The following is a 17,537-nucleotide window of genomic DNA, read 5'->3' on the forward strand; positions in this document are numbered from 1 at the left end:
GAGCTTCACGTTACGTTGCTTTTGTTGTTTTGTCGTGTGTGACTTCGTTAATAAACATGTATGCATTCCACGCTGCACCTTGGTCCAATCCTGTACTCAACGAATGTGACACAGTCACTCGAGAATAAGATGGATGAGCTTCAGTTGAGAGTCTCCTATCAGAGAGATTTGAAAAACTGCAATATCATATGCCTTGCAGAAACTTGGCTGGCTCAATCTATGAACATAGAACTCAGTGGTTTCTCTATGCAGCGGCACAATCGGAAGACAGCATCCTAGGGCAAGTCCAAAGGGTGAGGGGTTTGCCTCTTTCTAAACAACAACTTGTGTTGTGCTTCCAGGGTGAAGGAAGTCTCGATGTTTTGCTCAACTGATATATAATACCTCATGGTAAGCTGCAGACCTTTTTATCTACCAAGAGAGTTCTCATCCATAACTATCACGGCCAACACAACTTTGGCACTCAACGAACTGTATGGGGGCATAAACACCCAGAGGCAGAGGTGGGCGGATACTTTAACGTGGGAGACTTAAAACCGTTCTACCCCACTTTTATTCTACCCACAGAAACGCATACAAGGCTCTCCCTCGTCCTCCCTTCGGCAATGTTTACTATGACTCCATTCTCCTGTTTCCTGTTTACAAACAAAAGCTCAAACAGAAAGTACCAGTGATCTCTCAATATGAAAGTGGTCCGATGAAGCAGACGCGAGGCTGGCACACCCCTCACCCGAGGCTACAAGACTGTTTTGCTAGTACAGACTGGGATATGTTCCGGGATTCATCCGATAGCATTGAGGAGTTCAATAAGTGCATAGACAACGTCGTCCCCACAGTGACTATACGAATCTATCCAAACCAAAAACCATGAATTAAAGGAAATGTCCTTGCTGGGCTAAAGGCTAGAGCTACTGCTTACAAAGAACAGAACACGGACATGAACGCATACAAGAAAGCCCGCTACGACCTCCAACAAGACATCAAACATGCAAAAGGACAATATTGGAGGAAGGTGGAATCCTATTACACCGGCTCCGACGCTCGTCAGATGTGGCAGGTCTTTCAGACAAGGATGCCCAGTGATGCATAACTCCCAAATTAGCTAAATGACTTTTATGCTCGCTTCGAGGAAAACAACATTGATTCCTGCATGAAAGCCCCGGTTCCGGATAACTGGGTGATCTCACTCTCCATGGCCGATGTGAGTAAAGCTTTTAACTGTCTTCACAGACATTTTCAGTCTCTTCTTGTCCCAGTTGGTAATCCCAACATGTTTCAAGCATACTACCATTGTCCCTGTTCCCAAGAACTCCAAGGTAACCTGCCTAAATGACTATCGCTTTTTAGCACTCACATCTGTAATTATGAATTGCTTTGAATGGCTTGTCATGACACATATCAACAGCATGCCAGACAACCTGGACCCACTCTAATTCGCATACCGCCCCAGCAGATCCACAGATGGCGCAATCTCAATTGCACTTCACACTGCTCTCTCCACCAAGCTCGGGACCCTGGGACTGAAAACTTCCCTCTGCATCTGGATCCATCTGTACTCCTGAGTGGCGCAGTGGTCTAAGGCACTGCATCGCAGTGCTAACTGTGCCACTAGAGATCCTGGTTCGAATCCAGGCTCTGCCGCAGCCGGCCGCGACCGGGAGACTCATGGGCGGCGCACAATTGGCCCAGCGTCGTCCAGGGTAGGGGAGGGAATGGCCGGCAGGGATGTAGCTCAGTTGATAGAGCATGGCGTTTGCAACGCCAGGGTTGTGGGTTTGATTCCCACGGAGGGGGTAGTATAAAAAAAAAAAAATGTATTCACTAACTGTAAGTCGCTCTGGATAAGAGCGTCTGCTAAATGACTAAAATGAAAAATGTAGACTTCCTGACGCAAGTCCTCCCTGTTCAGCCATGACTGCGTGGCCACGCACGACTCCATGGACGACAGAGCCTCTTTCCCCTCAGGAGGCTGAAAGGATTTGGCATGGGCCCTCGGATCCTCAAAAGTTCTACAACTGCACAATCAAGAGCATTTTGACTGGTTGCGTCACCGCTTGATATGGCAAATGCACAGCCCTCGACTGCAAAGCTCTACAGAGGGTGGTGAGGACGACCCAATGCATCACTGGGGCCGAGCTCGCTGCCATCCAGGACCTCTACATCAGGCGGTGTCAGATGAAGGACCGAGATGGCTTCTAGCCATAAGACTGCTAAATAGCCATATGACTGTTAAATATTTAATTAACCGCTACGGGATCGGTGTCCTGTATACGGGACGGTTAAGCTAAAGTGCGCTAATGTGATTAGCATGACTGTTGTAAGTAACAGCAAACTTTTAATATGGGCAGAAAGCTTAAAATCTTGTTAATCTAACTGCATTGTCCAATTTACAGTATCAATTACAGTGAAATAATACCATGCTATTGTTTGAGGAGAATGCACAACAACAACAAAACGTATCACGGCAACTGGTTTGATACATTCACCTCTGAATGAAACTAATGTACTTACATTCAGTAATCTTGCTCTGATTTGTCATCCTAAGGGTCCCACAGATAAAATGTAGCATCGTTTTGTTTGATAAAATCAATTTTTATATTCAAATGTTGGAACTGGGTTCTACAGTTTGAACCCCTGCTGTCTCTGGCTCCACACCCACCCCGCCCGGCCATCTAGATGTGTGAAAGTTAGTGTATACGCTAATGAACCATCATGTATGACATTCTTGGGAGTGTGTAAACTTACATTTTGTATTACCATATCATTTGTGTATGTTCTCTATAGGTATGTACTTGAAAATGTATCAATTGACCAATTCGGCACATTTGGGCAGACTTGATACAAAATAGTCCAGTATTGCAATGCTTCACTGGATCAATCTGAAACTTTGCACACATACTGCTACCATCTAGTGGCCAAAATCTAAATTGCGCCTAAACAGCAATATTATATTGTGGCCTTTCTCTTGCATTTCAAAGATGATGGAACAAAAAAATAAATAGAAGACACATGTTTTTTTGTTTCTATATTCTTTTACCAGATCTATCAATGTATTATATTCTCCTACATTAATGTCACATTTCCACAAACTTCAAAGTGTTTCCTTTCAAATGGTATCAAGAATATGCATATCCTTGCTTCAGTTCCTGAGCTACAGGCAGTTAGATTTGGGTATGTCATTTTAGGCGAAAATTTAAAAAAAAAGGGTCCGATCCTTAAGAGGTTAAATGGTTACACAGACTATCTGCATTGACCCTATCTTGCACTGACTCTATGCACACTCACAGGACTATACACTCACCAGCCAGTTTATTGGGTATACCACCCCGTTCACGAAGATGGATCGCTCCTACAGACAGTGAATGTTTTTCTGGCACATGTTATGTCCCTTGATACGAATTGAGCAACGATTGAACGCCACAGCGTATCTGAACATTGTTGATGACCAAACCCAATAGAACATCTTTGGGAAGAGCTGGAATGGGTTGTTCGCAGCATGAATGTACCACCTTTCAATCTGCAGCAACTGCGTGTTGCCATTGCGTCAGCATGGACCAACATCCCTGTGGAATGTTTCCTACACCTTGTTAGAATCCATGCCCCGAATAATTCAAGCTGTTCTGGAGACAAACAAGGGGGTACTAGTTGGGTGAACCTAATAAACTGTCAGGTGAGTGTATACACGCACTATATACACACACACACACACACACACACACACACATAACACACACACGCATACCGACACAACACACACATACAAACACACTTTCACACTCATCATATGCTGCTGCTACTCTGTTCTTTATTCTTACTCTTATTATTATCTATCCTGATGCCTAGTCACTTCATCCTGCCTTTATGTACATATCTAACTCAAATACCTCATACGCAGAGTAAAAAATAAATAAACAAATTATAGTAACACAAGAGGAATAAAACACACAAGAATTAAGCTATATTACAGGGAGTACCAGAACCAGATCAATGTGCAGATCTGGTTCTGCACATTGATCTGGTTCTGGTACTCCCTGTATATAGCTTAATTCTTGTGTGTTTTATTCCTCTTGTGTTACTATAATTTTTTTATTTTTTACTCTGCGTTGTTGCGAAGGGTTTGTAAGCAAGCATTTCACGGTAAAGTCTACACCCGTTGTATTCGGCTCATGTGAAAAATACAATTTGATTTGAGATATTTAGCTGGCAGACATTAGTAGTGAATTTCAAGTGTAACTTGATCACCTCTCTTGCGCTGCACAACAGTGGATCATCACGTCACGAAAGCTACCGTTTTCTCCGTTTGCTCTTTGTAAACAAACATACCATGTGACTTGCTCAATCAGCTCTTTGGGGAACGGCTGCATAATGAACAAATAATGCAAAAGTTGAAATGAAGAACGCAATCTGCTTTATTTATTAACCTAGTGCACAAGTTGACTGCAGGTATTTATTAAAACATCTTTATACTGTATACCGTCCAAGCCTACTGCCTGCTCTGCACTCCTGGCTCAGTCAGTCTGTGAAGAGAGTGACCAGAGCAGAATGGTTCCTGGTTGACAGCATGCACATCTTCATGTCCTCCCTGTCGCCCTTCCCTTTCTCTCTGCACCAGTGCCTGCCTCGCTCATCACCCCCAGCTCTCCAAAATAATTGACCACTGTGTCATTTACGTCCGCACGCAACGCAAGCTTAACATCCCCCTTTGGTTCAGTTTGAATTGGTATGAATACTGAGACTGAGACTACTCTCTATGCTTTAGGCCGGGTCTGTGAGAGCTAGAAAGCTCAGAGGGCCAGTAGGGCTCTGGTTTTCTGTATGGTTGGAGTGTTCTGAAATGGACACTTTGAAGCTGGTTCCGACCTTTGTTTTTATTTATCAGAATTGATTAAACTTTTTTTCATTTTGAAGCGTTGCTACCAGCCATCATCCCCTTAAGAAAAACTCACATGGAAATCAAGTCAGAAAAATAATTCTAAATGCCAGACTGAAAGAGTGTGTCTGAGCGTGTGCATGTGTGTGCGCTACAGTGTTATGAATGCTGGATTCATCCAATGTCGTTAGTGGTGACGTGTGGCATTTAAATAGTTTTTGTTAATTAAGAGGACGGCAGAATTCTTCTTTGGGGCTAAAGTGGGAAGACGGAACCATGATATTATCAGCAGCTGTCCAATTAAAATGTAGAGTTTAAAAATACATCTCTGACTAGCTACCAACCACTCTGTTTGTTTGACACTGGGCATCTAGCTATTCGACCGCTGCTTAGTCTATATTGCTTAAATGAAAGCAAACATAAACTCAAAGGATCAATCTGCAATATTTACTGCTCTCCAGTGGTCATTGGAATCCATGATATATATATATATATATATATACAGTGAGGGAAAAAAGTATTTGATCCCCTGCTGAGTTTGTATGTTTGCCCACTGACAAAGAAATGATCAGTCTATAATTTTAATGGTAGGTTTATTTGAACAGTGAGAGACAGAATAACAACAAAAAAATCCTGAAAAACGCATGTCAGAAATGTTATACATTGATTTGCATTATAATGAGGGAAATAAGTATTTGACCCCCTCTCAATCAGAAAGATTTCTGGCTCCCAGGTGTCTTTTATACAGGTAACGAGCTGAGATTAGGAGCACACTCTTAAAGGGAGTGCTCCTAATCTCAGTTTGTTACCTGTATAAAATACACCTGTCCACAGAAGCAATCAATCAATCAGATTCCAAACTCTCCACCATGGCCAAGACCAAAGAGCTCTCCAAGGATGTCAGGGACAAGATTGTAGACCTACACAAGGCTGGAATGGGCTACAAGACCATCGCCAAGCAGCTTGGTGAGAAGGTGACAACAGTTGGTGCGATTATTCGCAAATGGAAGAAACACAAAAGAACTGTCAATCTCCCTCAGCTTGGGGCTCCATGCAAGATCTCACCTCGTGGAGTTGCAATGATCATGAGAACGGTGAGGAATCAGCCCAGAACTACACGGGAGGATCTTGTCAATGATCTCAAGAAAGCTGGGACCATAGTCACCAAGAAAACAATTGGTAACACTACGCTGTGAAGGACTGAAATCCTGCAGTGCCTGCAGTGCCCGCAAGGTCCCCCTGCTCAAGAAAGCACATATACAGGCCCGTCTGAAGTTTGCCAATGAACATCTGAATGATTCAGAGGAGAACTGGGTGAAAGTGTTGTGGTCAGATGAGACCAAAATCGAGCTCTTTGGCATTAACTCAACTCGCCGTGTTTGGAGGAGGAGGAATGCTGCCTATGACCCCAAGAACACCATCCCCACCGTCAATCATGGAGGTGGAAACATTATGCTTTGGGGGTGTTTTTCTGCTAAGGGGACAGGACAACTTCACCACATCAAAGGGACAATGGACGGGGCCATGTACCGTCAAATCTTGGGTGAGAACCTCCTTCCCTCAGCCAGGGCATTGAAAATGGGTCGTGGATGGGTATTCCAGCATGACAATGACCCAAAACACATGGCCAAGGCAACAAAGGAGTGGCTCAAGAAGAAGCACATTAAGGTCCTGGAGTGGCCTAGCCACTCTCCAGACCTTAATCCCATAGAAAATCTGTGGAGGGAGCTGAAGGTTCGAGTTGCCAAACGTCAGGCTTGAAACCTTAATGACTTGGAGAAGATCTGCAAAGAGGAGTGGGACAAAATCCCTCCTGAGATGTGTGCAAACCTGGTGGCCAACTACAAGAAACATCTGACCTCTGTGATTGCCAACAAGGGTTTTGCCACCAAGTACTAAATCATGTTTTGCAGAGGGGTCAAATACTTATTTCCCTCATTAAACTGCAAATCAATTTATAAAATGTTTGACATGCGTTTTTCATGATCATGTCTTTGTCAGTGGGAAAACGTACAAAATCAGCAGGGGATCAAATACTTTTTTCCCTCACTGTATACACACTCAGGATTGTGACTTTAACTGTACTGTACGATATGCATCAGGCAGACTGGAGTTGATAGATACTGTTATAGAAACTTTACTTAAATACTGTACTTACGTACTTACAGTACAGTGTTTATACATGTGAAGCCAGCCAAGCGAACAAGGTGAATTCATGTATATATTTCCCATGAATGTCTACATTAAATGATGACTACGAAATGAGATCCTATTCCCTATATAGTGGATTACTCTCGTCAAAATAACTGATCTAGGGGATAGGGTGCCATTTGGGACTCAGCCGATGTAGCTCGATGTTTGTTTTCAGTGAGGGAAATGTCTTGGTCAAACCTCCAGCAGTAGCAAGCCAGAGACCAATTAGATACTGCTCTCTGCTAGAGGCTAATGAATGCATCTATAAGTATCTCTCCTGATTGAACACACCACACCACACACATACACACACACACACACACACTCACTCAGCCCTCTCCTGATTTAACACATGCATTTTAGCATATTTCTTCCCCTAATAAGGGAGGTCATCATAAGTATTCAGTGTCCCGCCAGGTTTAGCCTTTCTGTCTCTGTTAAAACCCTATATTCTCCCAATGCACTGAACTACCAAGCAAGCCTATAGCCGAGCCATAATCCATGATCCCAACCCTATACTGTAGTCCAGGGATAGTCTGCTCCGGTCCTGGATGGCTGAAATCACTTTTAGATTGGTTCTGTGGGGCAGGTAAAAGACAGACTTACCTATTCAGTTTTACTTACAAAACTGATATGTTCAGTTTCGTAAGTTCCTAGAAACCGCTCGTTTCCTGAAGTGTTTAGCTGTAAATGTTGTGTTCCCAGGTGCAGGAGCCGCAGACGGACAGGCAGCTGATCGAGACGTCTCCGGTGCTTCAGAAGCTGACAGACTTTGAGGACGCCATCGGTGTTATGTTCACACACTGTCGCCTGCTGGCCAGAGCTTTCACACTGAGGACCGTGGGCTTCAACCACCTCACACTGTGAGTATGGGATGGGTGTGTGTGTGTGTGTGTGTGTGTGTGTGAGCATGTGCATGTGTGCGTGTCATTCAGAATATTCTCTCATAACACTATTATCAATGTCCAGTGCTAATACACCACCATCAATGTACCACTCTATATCTTTAGCTAGGTCCTAGTTCATCTTCCACTAGTTCTCTGGTCAAAAGTAATGCACTATATAGGCAATAGGGTGCCATTTGGGAAGCACACTATATATCCCCAGCCTTGTACAGTATGAGGCATCTAGTCTACAGTAGGAGTGTCTTCCAGTCTTCAGAGCCTTGTCCACATGGTCACAGGGCCTGCTGCCTGCCTCTCCGCCCGGTCCATCCTCCATCCCAGTTCTGTAGTGATGGATGGACTGTTTAACTCCTAGTTGGCCCAATGCCTAATTCTGGGGCTTTTACAGCATGTGTAGTCCTCCCAGGGTACGCTAAAGCCCCTCTCCATCCATGGCCCGACTCCGCTAGTGAGGTCACAGCCCCACTCCCCCATGGGAAATTGAATTTTGAAATGTCGTTGATTATATTTACTGGCTGGCCCGCGGCTTTGGTTGTTAATCCTTCTCTCTCGTGCGAATAGAGTCTTTCTCTTTCTCCCTCTGTTAATTTGTCTCTCTGTTTCTGTCTTTCGTTCTCTCTCTCTCTCTCTCTCTCTCTCTCTCTCTCTCTCTCTCTCTCTCTCTCTCTCTCTCTCTCTCTCTCTCTCACAGCTCTGTGAGGTCTTGGAGACCCATTTAATTTGATTTAATTTATATTCATAGTTTGTAGTTTATAAGTTAATAACTTTGCTTTTTCATGTTTTAAACCGTTACTTGCAGGGAGTGTATTATGTATATTTACAGTAAGCATGCACACATTCTGTTAGCTTACTTTATTAAAGGTTTAATTTAATTATGACACTTTTATTGTTGTTGTTGTTGTTGCTATGGAGACACATTTTTACGAATACTGTCTGAGATATTGTTAGACTTGATTTGACCCCAGAGCTCATTTCAGATGCCAACATCGGTAACATTGTCTCCAAAAGCTTTTATATAAAATCAAACTGCATGTTTAAAATAATGGTGAAAATCACTGATTTTATAAAGTTGCTTACATTTCAATCAGGTCGATTTAAATCGGGTGAAGACCCGCTGTGTTTCTCTTTCCTGCTTATTACCTTTAATAGGAGGCTTTAATTGCTTGCGACTTACAGTAGTTTAAAAAAAATGGGTGATTTTACTCAAGTGAGTGCAGAGTTCAGACAATGTGTTATTGAGTGAGTCAGCTTTGAATCACACTTGTTTCGAGTTACCCTGTTACCTTTGGTGTTTCAGTTTCAAGTTTCATGTTTTATTAGTTGTATGTAAGAAATAATAAAAGCTAAGAATACGAACATAAAGTAAATTGCTCAATAGAATAGAATAAACAATTTAACATGTTTTACTGCGTTATACAGTAGCATTGTTTTAAATTAAAGGAAAAGCTTCACTAGTAGCTCTGATGCAATACTGTATTCACCAACGTTTAAACAGAAAGCTATCTTCAGGGTTTCATCAACTGTACTGTACTTAGCGTTCCTCATTCATTGTGTTTAAAATGCTCTTAAAAATGACATGTAATGGAAAATAATTGCGTAGGTCATGCGTCTTTTAGGAGATGTGCTTCACTGTGTAGAGTATATGAGGGTTAAATGTTTGATCCATTCACAAAAGTGAAATGTTAGCAACACAATAGTGAATTTGACAGCTAAACCAAATTAGCCTTGACAGTACATCTCTGATATCTTATTGGCAGGCTGCACTCGGTAATTGCTTTTAGATTTGTTTCAGGGTGTGTGTGTGTGTCTGTGTGTGTTGTGTCATTGTGTTTTTTAATCCATCACTTTAATGTCAGAGCCTTTCACCACTCATGGTCAGTGAAGTCGATTAGACGGCTGAGCTGTCAAGGTTAACTTTGAAGGTTTCTCTTCCTTCTCAAAGTACAGACCGACGCCTGCAATGCTAACCCTATTATTAATGCCCAACTTTTATTATTAGACTCAGTTCTTACACTAATTCTTAACCATTAAATAATAATAATGATTAATTGGATTTATATAGCGGCTTTCCACCTACAGTAGGTGCTCAAATCACTTTACAAAATAAGGGGGAAACTCACCTCTTGTGGTGATGCACGGCACAGGTGGCTGCTGAGGGGAGGACGGCTCATAATAATGGCCAGAACGGAGCACATGGAATGGCATCAAGCGCATGGAAACCATGTGTTTGATAACATTCCACTCATTCTGCTCCAGCCGTTACCACAAACCTGTCCTCCCCAATTGAGGTGCCACCAACCTCTTCTGATGCACTGCAACCATTTTGTGCCAGAACACTCACCACACATCAGCTAGCATGGTGGAGGTGAGGAGTGATATATGCCAATTGGGAATCAGCAGAATGATTAGGTGGCCGTGACTGTGAAGATTACGATACAAACCCTTTATAACTCAGTTTGTTTTTGGCCAATTCTTTACCATTAGCTTGTGATTATATCTAGTAGTCAAGCCTAATGCTGATATTTTTACTCAAAAGGTATTAGTGGATGTGTAAAAACAAATCAACTGTTTGTAATGAAGGTCTTCTAAAAAAGTAAGTTTGAAATTGAATCTGGGCGTTGGGGTCAATGCAGTTCTCGCTTCAGATAGAGTGAATTGTGTCCATTGAGAACAAGAGGTCGGTAGCAATGTGAGTCTGCCCACCTCCAATGTAGGACAACCTTTAGACCCCTATCTCATCACACTGGAAACCAAAATGAAGGTCGTACAAAAGGATAGTACAGGATGTAGAGGAGACAGGACCCCACACACACACACACATATACGCACACTAACCTCATTTTGGTAGTGTAAGTAGATAGATAGAACACATACTCAGTAACCTCATAGTAGTAGAAGTAGCTAGATAGAGGCTGACCTAGAGGAAGTGGAGCTGTGTGTTGACCCCTTTTAGAGATCCTAGAGACAGTAGACAACGGCAGAGAAACACAGACGGAGAAACTCTGCTCCCCCGACTCTACCCTCTAAATCCCCTTGGCTGCCTCCCAAATGGTACCCTTATTCCATATATAGTGTACTACATTTGATCCAAAAGTAGTGCACTATAAAGGGATTAGGGTGCCATTTGGGACACAATCTTTTTATCATAGGCCCCTAATGATCAGGACACTCAATGGCTGCCATGATCAATGATCCCAAACCACTAGAGACTGCACCGCTCCTCTCATCCTGCCCCGCTCCGCTCAGGTATATATAGCCTACCCAGTCAGATCAGGCCCAAACAACCTCCCGGACCCCTGCTGAGCCGGGAAACGCTATACATTTTTTTAAAGAAAACATACCTCCCAAGTTGCAGAGGAGCCACATACACGAACACACACACAGGTGTTCCAAAATGGAGCAGTCATCCCTGGAACACGGCACTCCTGAAGCTGTTAAATGTGTTTTAGATCAGTCAGGGCAGAATAAAGACCTGGGATTCAGAATAAAGACCTGGGATTCACACTTTACTTCAATTTCCACCATCCTTTACCTTCCCACTACCGCTGCATTGTGCCTCCTGTGTTGGAGAGATGGCTCTTTGTGGCTTTCACACTAAAACGCTTTCCTTCTGCCCTGACCCTCTATCTCTCTCTCCTTCTCTCGCTTTTTTTTTCGATCTCTTTTTCTCTCATTTTCTCTTTCCCTCGCCCTTTTTCCTTCTCTCTAGAACACACATGCACACTGTCATCTTAACACACACATATTGACGTTCAGCAGCACTCTCTCTCTATCTCTCTCTCACCCTCCTAATGAATCACATTCCAGGACAGTTTCCCAGTTCAGATATGCCGCATAACATAAAATGTGCCAGTCGACGCCGCAAAAATGGGACAATAAACTCTGACCTTTGATGTGATAATTTCCCCTCCTCATCCCTCCTCTCTTTCCTCCACCTCTCTTTACCCCCTTCCCTCTCAGCTATCTCCTGCTCTAACCTGCTAAACCTCATATTTCTGTCTGTGTCCGAAATGGTGCCCTATTCCTCCCTATACAGTGCACTACCTTTGACCAGAGCCCTATGGTCCCTGGTCAGAAATAGTGCACTAAAAAGGGAATAGGGTGCCATTTGGGACTCAATACATGTCTACATATCTCGTCCTCCGCTCCGCTCTGCCCACTGTGGTCTGTGCTGCCCGCCCTGGCTCCTTGGCACAGCACCAAGCTACATCTGCAACACTAATCTATAATTCTGTTTAATTAAAGAGCAACGCTGTGCAGCGCTTCTCCTCCATCTCCTACTACACTGCAGTACAGTACACCCCCCTGTCTAGCACAGTACTACTGCATAGGGAGTAGAAGGCTCTGAATATGATCAAACACATACATAGATATAAGTGGGGGTTCAATGTTGGAAGGTGTGTGTGTGTGTGTGTGTGTGTGTGTGTGTGTGTGTGTGTGTGTGTGTGGGGGGAGAAAGGGTGGGTGGGGGGGGGGGGTTACTGTGCATGCCTGCTTGTCCTAGTTAATTCAACGCAATCGACTGAAACTCACCTACGTGCAGCGGTATCATTGATCCGATCCAAGCTTACCATTCTATTTAACCTTAACGGTATAATCTTCTCTCCATGCGGGTAATAACATTTTGCTTGTCACTGACTGTCAGGGCCTGCTCTCGTCTCTCCCCAGGGCTGCCCATGAGTAGTGCGTGGGTGCACACGCGCATTAGTGCTTTAGTGCATCACATTCAGCACGTCACTCTTAACTTACAGATGTATAGACTAAGGCTAAAGCCCCTGTGGATTTGACTGAGAGTTGAAGACGCATCTGACTTGAAGGCCTGAGGCTGTGCACCTAAATAACCCCTCTTTCCACTCCCTCACCCCTCTTCACCCCTCTCTCCCGGCCTTCATTTCTCTCTATCCCATCTCCCCCATCCCTCACTCCTCTCTACCCCTCTCCCCCCGCTCACCCATCTCTACCCCGTTTCTCTACCTCTCTCAGGGGTCACAACCAGAGAATGGAGTTCCTGGGAGACTCCATCATGCAGCTGGTGGCTACAGAGTACCTCTTCATCCATTTCCCTGACCACCACGAAGGACACTTAACAGTAAGGAGAAACCCCCTAATGTCTCTCTCCTTCTCTTCTTCCTCCTCCTGATCTCGTTCCCTCGCTCTTTACATCTTTCTCTGTCTCGCTTTCCTTCTTTCTCTCTGTCTCTTCTTCCTCCTCATCTTGCACTCCTCTCTCTCACTGTGGTCTCTGCTCTCTCTCTCTCCTCTCCGGCTCTCTCCATCTTTTTCTCCCCATATGTTCCTCCCTCTGTACATAGCTCTCTGTTTTCTCTGGTCCATCTCAGTGTTATTCACTGCATCCTTTTCTCCCCTGCTGCACTTGCATACTTCCTCGTCTCTTTGTAGCCCTCCCCCTTTCTTTCCATGTCTTTGTGTGCTGAAAGGAAGTGTTACAGAGGTAAAGAGAGAGCGAGATGGGTAGCCTATTGTTGTATGGGAAAGTGTGTCTTTAATAGCAGGTCTTTGTTGGTACTCTTTTGTGATTACTGTGGAGTACAGATGAAAACAGATAGACCGTCTCCATCCATGGATGTTGCTGTAACATTGTGTGTGGGTATAGGGGTGTCTCTGTGTGCCTCTTATACAATAGTACTCGCCGGAACATTCCAGTCATGCATTTTCCATCCTGTCAATCAATATTGAATGGTGGAAAGGAAAATAACTCAATTTCCACTCTTTAGTTTTGGTTCCTTTTCCTTCAATACTCTGCAGCAGAGAGAGGGGGGGGGCATGCAGTGCAGTGCTGCTGTAACCAATTTGTCATAGAAAAGTCCTAACTAAAAGCTGCTAAGTAAAAACAGATCTGCAGTTAGATATTTATTAGTGGAGAGTAGATGTGACATCAATGGGATAAAAGCTATGCAGTGAAGCATAGCTAAGAGACTGAGAGCTGTACTGATGATGTGATGGTCCCGGCCTGCCCGAGAGTAGAAACAGACTTGGACTCAAATGGATTTCAAATTGAAGTGCTCATTCAACACATCCACTTTTTATATAGATATGTATGTGTGTGTGTGTGTGGCATTAAGAACGAGTTAGCTTATACGTCCCACATCATTTTATCTATTCTATCTCTACTTTCCCCTCTGCTATGTTTATATTTATCATGTTTTTGCCGTCTCTTTTAGAGCGGGCAATGCACTCGTCTTGTTTTGACATATCTTCATCTGCGGAGCTTTGAATCTCAATGTAATATTTAACAGTCCAATGATATGAAAAGTGAGTGAAACATTAAATAGCCTGGCGTGATCCTACACGCTACAGGGTCTGTGATGTATTAGTCCATATGGTGTTTATTTAGCTTTTCTTTTCTTTTTTGTATGTACGTGGATGTTCTTCAAAGACCAAGCCACAAGAGGATGACATGCACCGTGCGCACACACATATACAAACACACGTCCTCACACACCTGCACACACACACACACACACGCTCACATGTACACACACACACACACACAATGTGCAAAGGCAATATTCAATAGCGAGACCTTTGTACTGGGTCCAAATACACGTAAGTACGCACACACACACACTAGATTATTCGCATCCTCATATATTCTTCTAAGGCCAGGGCAGAGCAAAGCAGAGATGATGACAGCGGGGTTGAGGGGTCTGGGCTGAAATGAGTGCTGCTTTTGAGCATATAAACAGTCATGCCCTCTAGCTAGCTACATACAGACAGTGTACCTAGAGCCTAGATTCTGTCTCGTTGCATCTCAAATGACACCCTATTCCCAAATGGAACTACTTTTGACCAGATGGCTCTACTTTTGACTAGGGCGTAAGTACTGCTAAATGGCATATATTAGATATTACACTGAACAAAAATATAAACGCAACATGCAACAATTTCAAAGATTTTACTGAGTTATAGTTCATGTAAGGAAATCAGTCAATTGAATAAATTAATTAGGCCCTATTCTATGGATTTCACATGACTGGGAATACAGATGTGCATCTGTTGGTCACAGATACCTTTAAAAAAGGTAGGGGCGTGGATCAGAAAACCAGTCAGTATCTGGTGTGACCACCATTTGCCTCATGCAGCGCAACACATCTCTTTTGCATAGAGTTGATCAGGCTGTTCATTGTGGCCTGTGGAATGTTGTCCCACTCCTCTTCAATGGCTGTGCGAAGTTGCTGGATATTGACGGGAACTGGAACACGCTGTCATACACGTCGATCCAGAGCATCCCAAACATACTCAATGGGTGACATGTCTGGTGAGTATGCAGGCCATGGAAGACCTGGGACATTTTCAGCTTCCAGGAATACTGTACAGATCCTTGCGACATGGGGCCGTGCATTATCATGCTGAAACATGAGGTGATGGCGGCGGATGAATGGCACGACAATGGGCCTCAGGATCACGTGTGTTTGTGTATTTGTGTAAAATGCAATTGTGTTCGTTGTCCGTAGCTTATGCCTGCCCATACCATAACCCCAACGCCACCATGGGGCACTCTGTTCACATCGTTGACATCAGAAAACCACTGGTCCACACAACGCCTTACACGTGGTCTGCGGTTGTGAGGCCGATTGGACATACTGCCAAATTCTCTAAAACAACATTGGAGGTGGCTTATGGTACATAAATTAACATTCAATTATCTGCCAACACCCCTGGTGGACATTCCTGCAGTCAGCATGCCAATTGCACACTCCCTCAAAATGTGGCATTGGGATGTTTTGGCAAAACTGCACATTTTAGAGTGGCCTTTTATTGTCCACAGCACAAGGTGCACCTGTGTAATGATCATGTTGTTTAATCATCTTCTTGATATGCCACACCTGTCAGGTGGATGGATTATCTTGGCAAAGGAGAAATGCTCACTAACAGGGATGTAAAACATTTTTGGCACAAAATTAGAGAGAAATAAGCTTTGTGTGTGTTTGGAACATTTCTGGGATCTTTTATTTCAGCTCATGAAACATGGGACCAACACTTTACATGTTGCATTTATATTTTTGTTCAGTATGTAGGGCCTGCTGCATTAGGTTATATTACCCTTTTCACACTACAGTACCACTAACTTTACTACTATGGCTGAAATATTTTATTTTCATATTGTCCTTTCGAGCACAGTTCCAGCAACTATGGTGGAAGATCATATTTCTCTGTATATTTTATATTATTTCCAATTTCCATTTAATGCAGCTTTGATGGTAGCCGTTATTATTAAGTCCAGGACCCGTATCCACAAACTATTTCAGAGTAGGAGTGCTGATCTGTCCATATAATCTTATACAAAAGGCTAAACTGATCCTAGATCAGCACTCCTACTCGGAGACACTTTGTGGATATGGGCCTTTATAGGCAACAGGAGCCAGCCAGCATTGTCTATTTTATTTGTATTTTACCCTTATTTTACCAGGTAAGTTGACAGAGAACACATGCTCATTTACAGCAATGACCTGGGGAATAGTTACAGGGGAGAGTGTAGCTCAGTTGGTAGAGCATGGCGCTTGCAACGCCAGGGTTGTGGGTTCGATTCCCACTGGGGACCAGTATGAAAATGTATGCACTAACTGTAAGTCGCTCTGGTTAAGAGCGTCTGCTAAATGACTAAAATGTCAAATGAGAGGAGGGGGGATGAGTGAACCAATTAGAAGCTGGGGATGATTAGGTGGCTGTGATGGTATGAGGGCCAGATTGGGAATTTAGCAAGGTCACCGGGGTTAACACCCCTACTCTTACGAAAAGTGCCATGGGATCTTTAGTGACCACAGAGAGTCAGGACACCCGTTTAACGTCCCAACCCGAAAGACAGCACCCTACACAGGGCAATTGCCCTGGGGCATTGGGATATTCTTTTAGACGAGAGGAAATAGTGCATCATACTGGCCCTCCAACACCACTTCCAGCAGTATCAGGTCTCCCATCCAAGGACCGACCAGGACCAACCCTGCTTAGCTTCAGAGGCAAGCCAGCAGTGGGATGCAGGGTGTTATGCTGTCCACCCGGTTCCATTCAGTCAAAGTAAACACGCTTCGAGTATAGCCATTCCATAACTTCCCCATTTCTTCCTCTCTTGTGTTAATGTTGTTCTTAACCACAAAGCAGCCTTTATATGTGTCCTCTTAAACATCAACTTTCTCTTTATCCCCTCTGTTAAGTAGCCTAGACCTCTCTTCCTCTCTCTTTCATCCCTGGTTCATTGTTGTGTTCCCCCTCCTCAGCTTTCATCGCAGCGCTCTACATCGATAAGGACCTGGAGTACATTCACACCTTCATGAACGTCTGCTTCTTCCCTCGACTGAAGGTGAGCGTGTGTGTGTTTGGTGTGTCTGTGCATTCTTGCGTGCGTGTGTAAGCATGCATGCCTGAAGGTGAGATCTCCCTCTCTCTCCGATCCCAACGACAGCCCAGCCTCCCCTCGCCCGCAAGAGAGGCCACTCACTCACAAATCAATGAGCACTCTTCTCTTCTCTCTGCACCGCGGATAGAGAGGGGAGGCGAGAGGAGCTAATGGCTAAACACTAATAGCTCTAGCATTGACGAGTGGCGGGCAG

At 43.9% G+C, this 17,537-nt stretch overlaps 1 protein-coding gene across 1 annotated transcript in view; it reads left to right on the forward strand.

Annotated features, from left to right (window-relative positions):
• Nucleotides 1-17,537, forward strand: part of LOC311138616 (ribonuclease 3-like) — a gene marked incomplete at both ends in the record, with an annotated part of 241,316 nt that overhangs the window by 212,435 nt on the left and 11,344 nt on the right. Inside the window, 4 exon segments of the mRNA XM_084173376.1 lie at nucleotides 7,769-7,926; nucleotides 12,952-13,057; nucleotides 13,369-13,420; nucleotides 17,205-17,287. Coding sequence (XP_084029502.1) covers nucleotides 7,769-7,926; nucleotides 12,952-13,057; nucleotides 13,369-13,420; nucleotides 17,205-17,287 — 399 coding nt within the window.

This window comes from Coregonus lavaretus (genome assembly GCF_964263955.1).
Source record: "Coregonus lavaretus genome assembly, chromosome: 2".
Taxonomy (NCBI): domain Eukaryota; kingdom Metazoa; phylum Chordata; class Actinopteri; order Salmoniformes; family Salmonidae; genus Coregonus; species Coregonus lavaretus.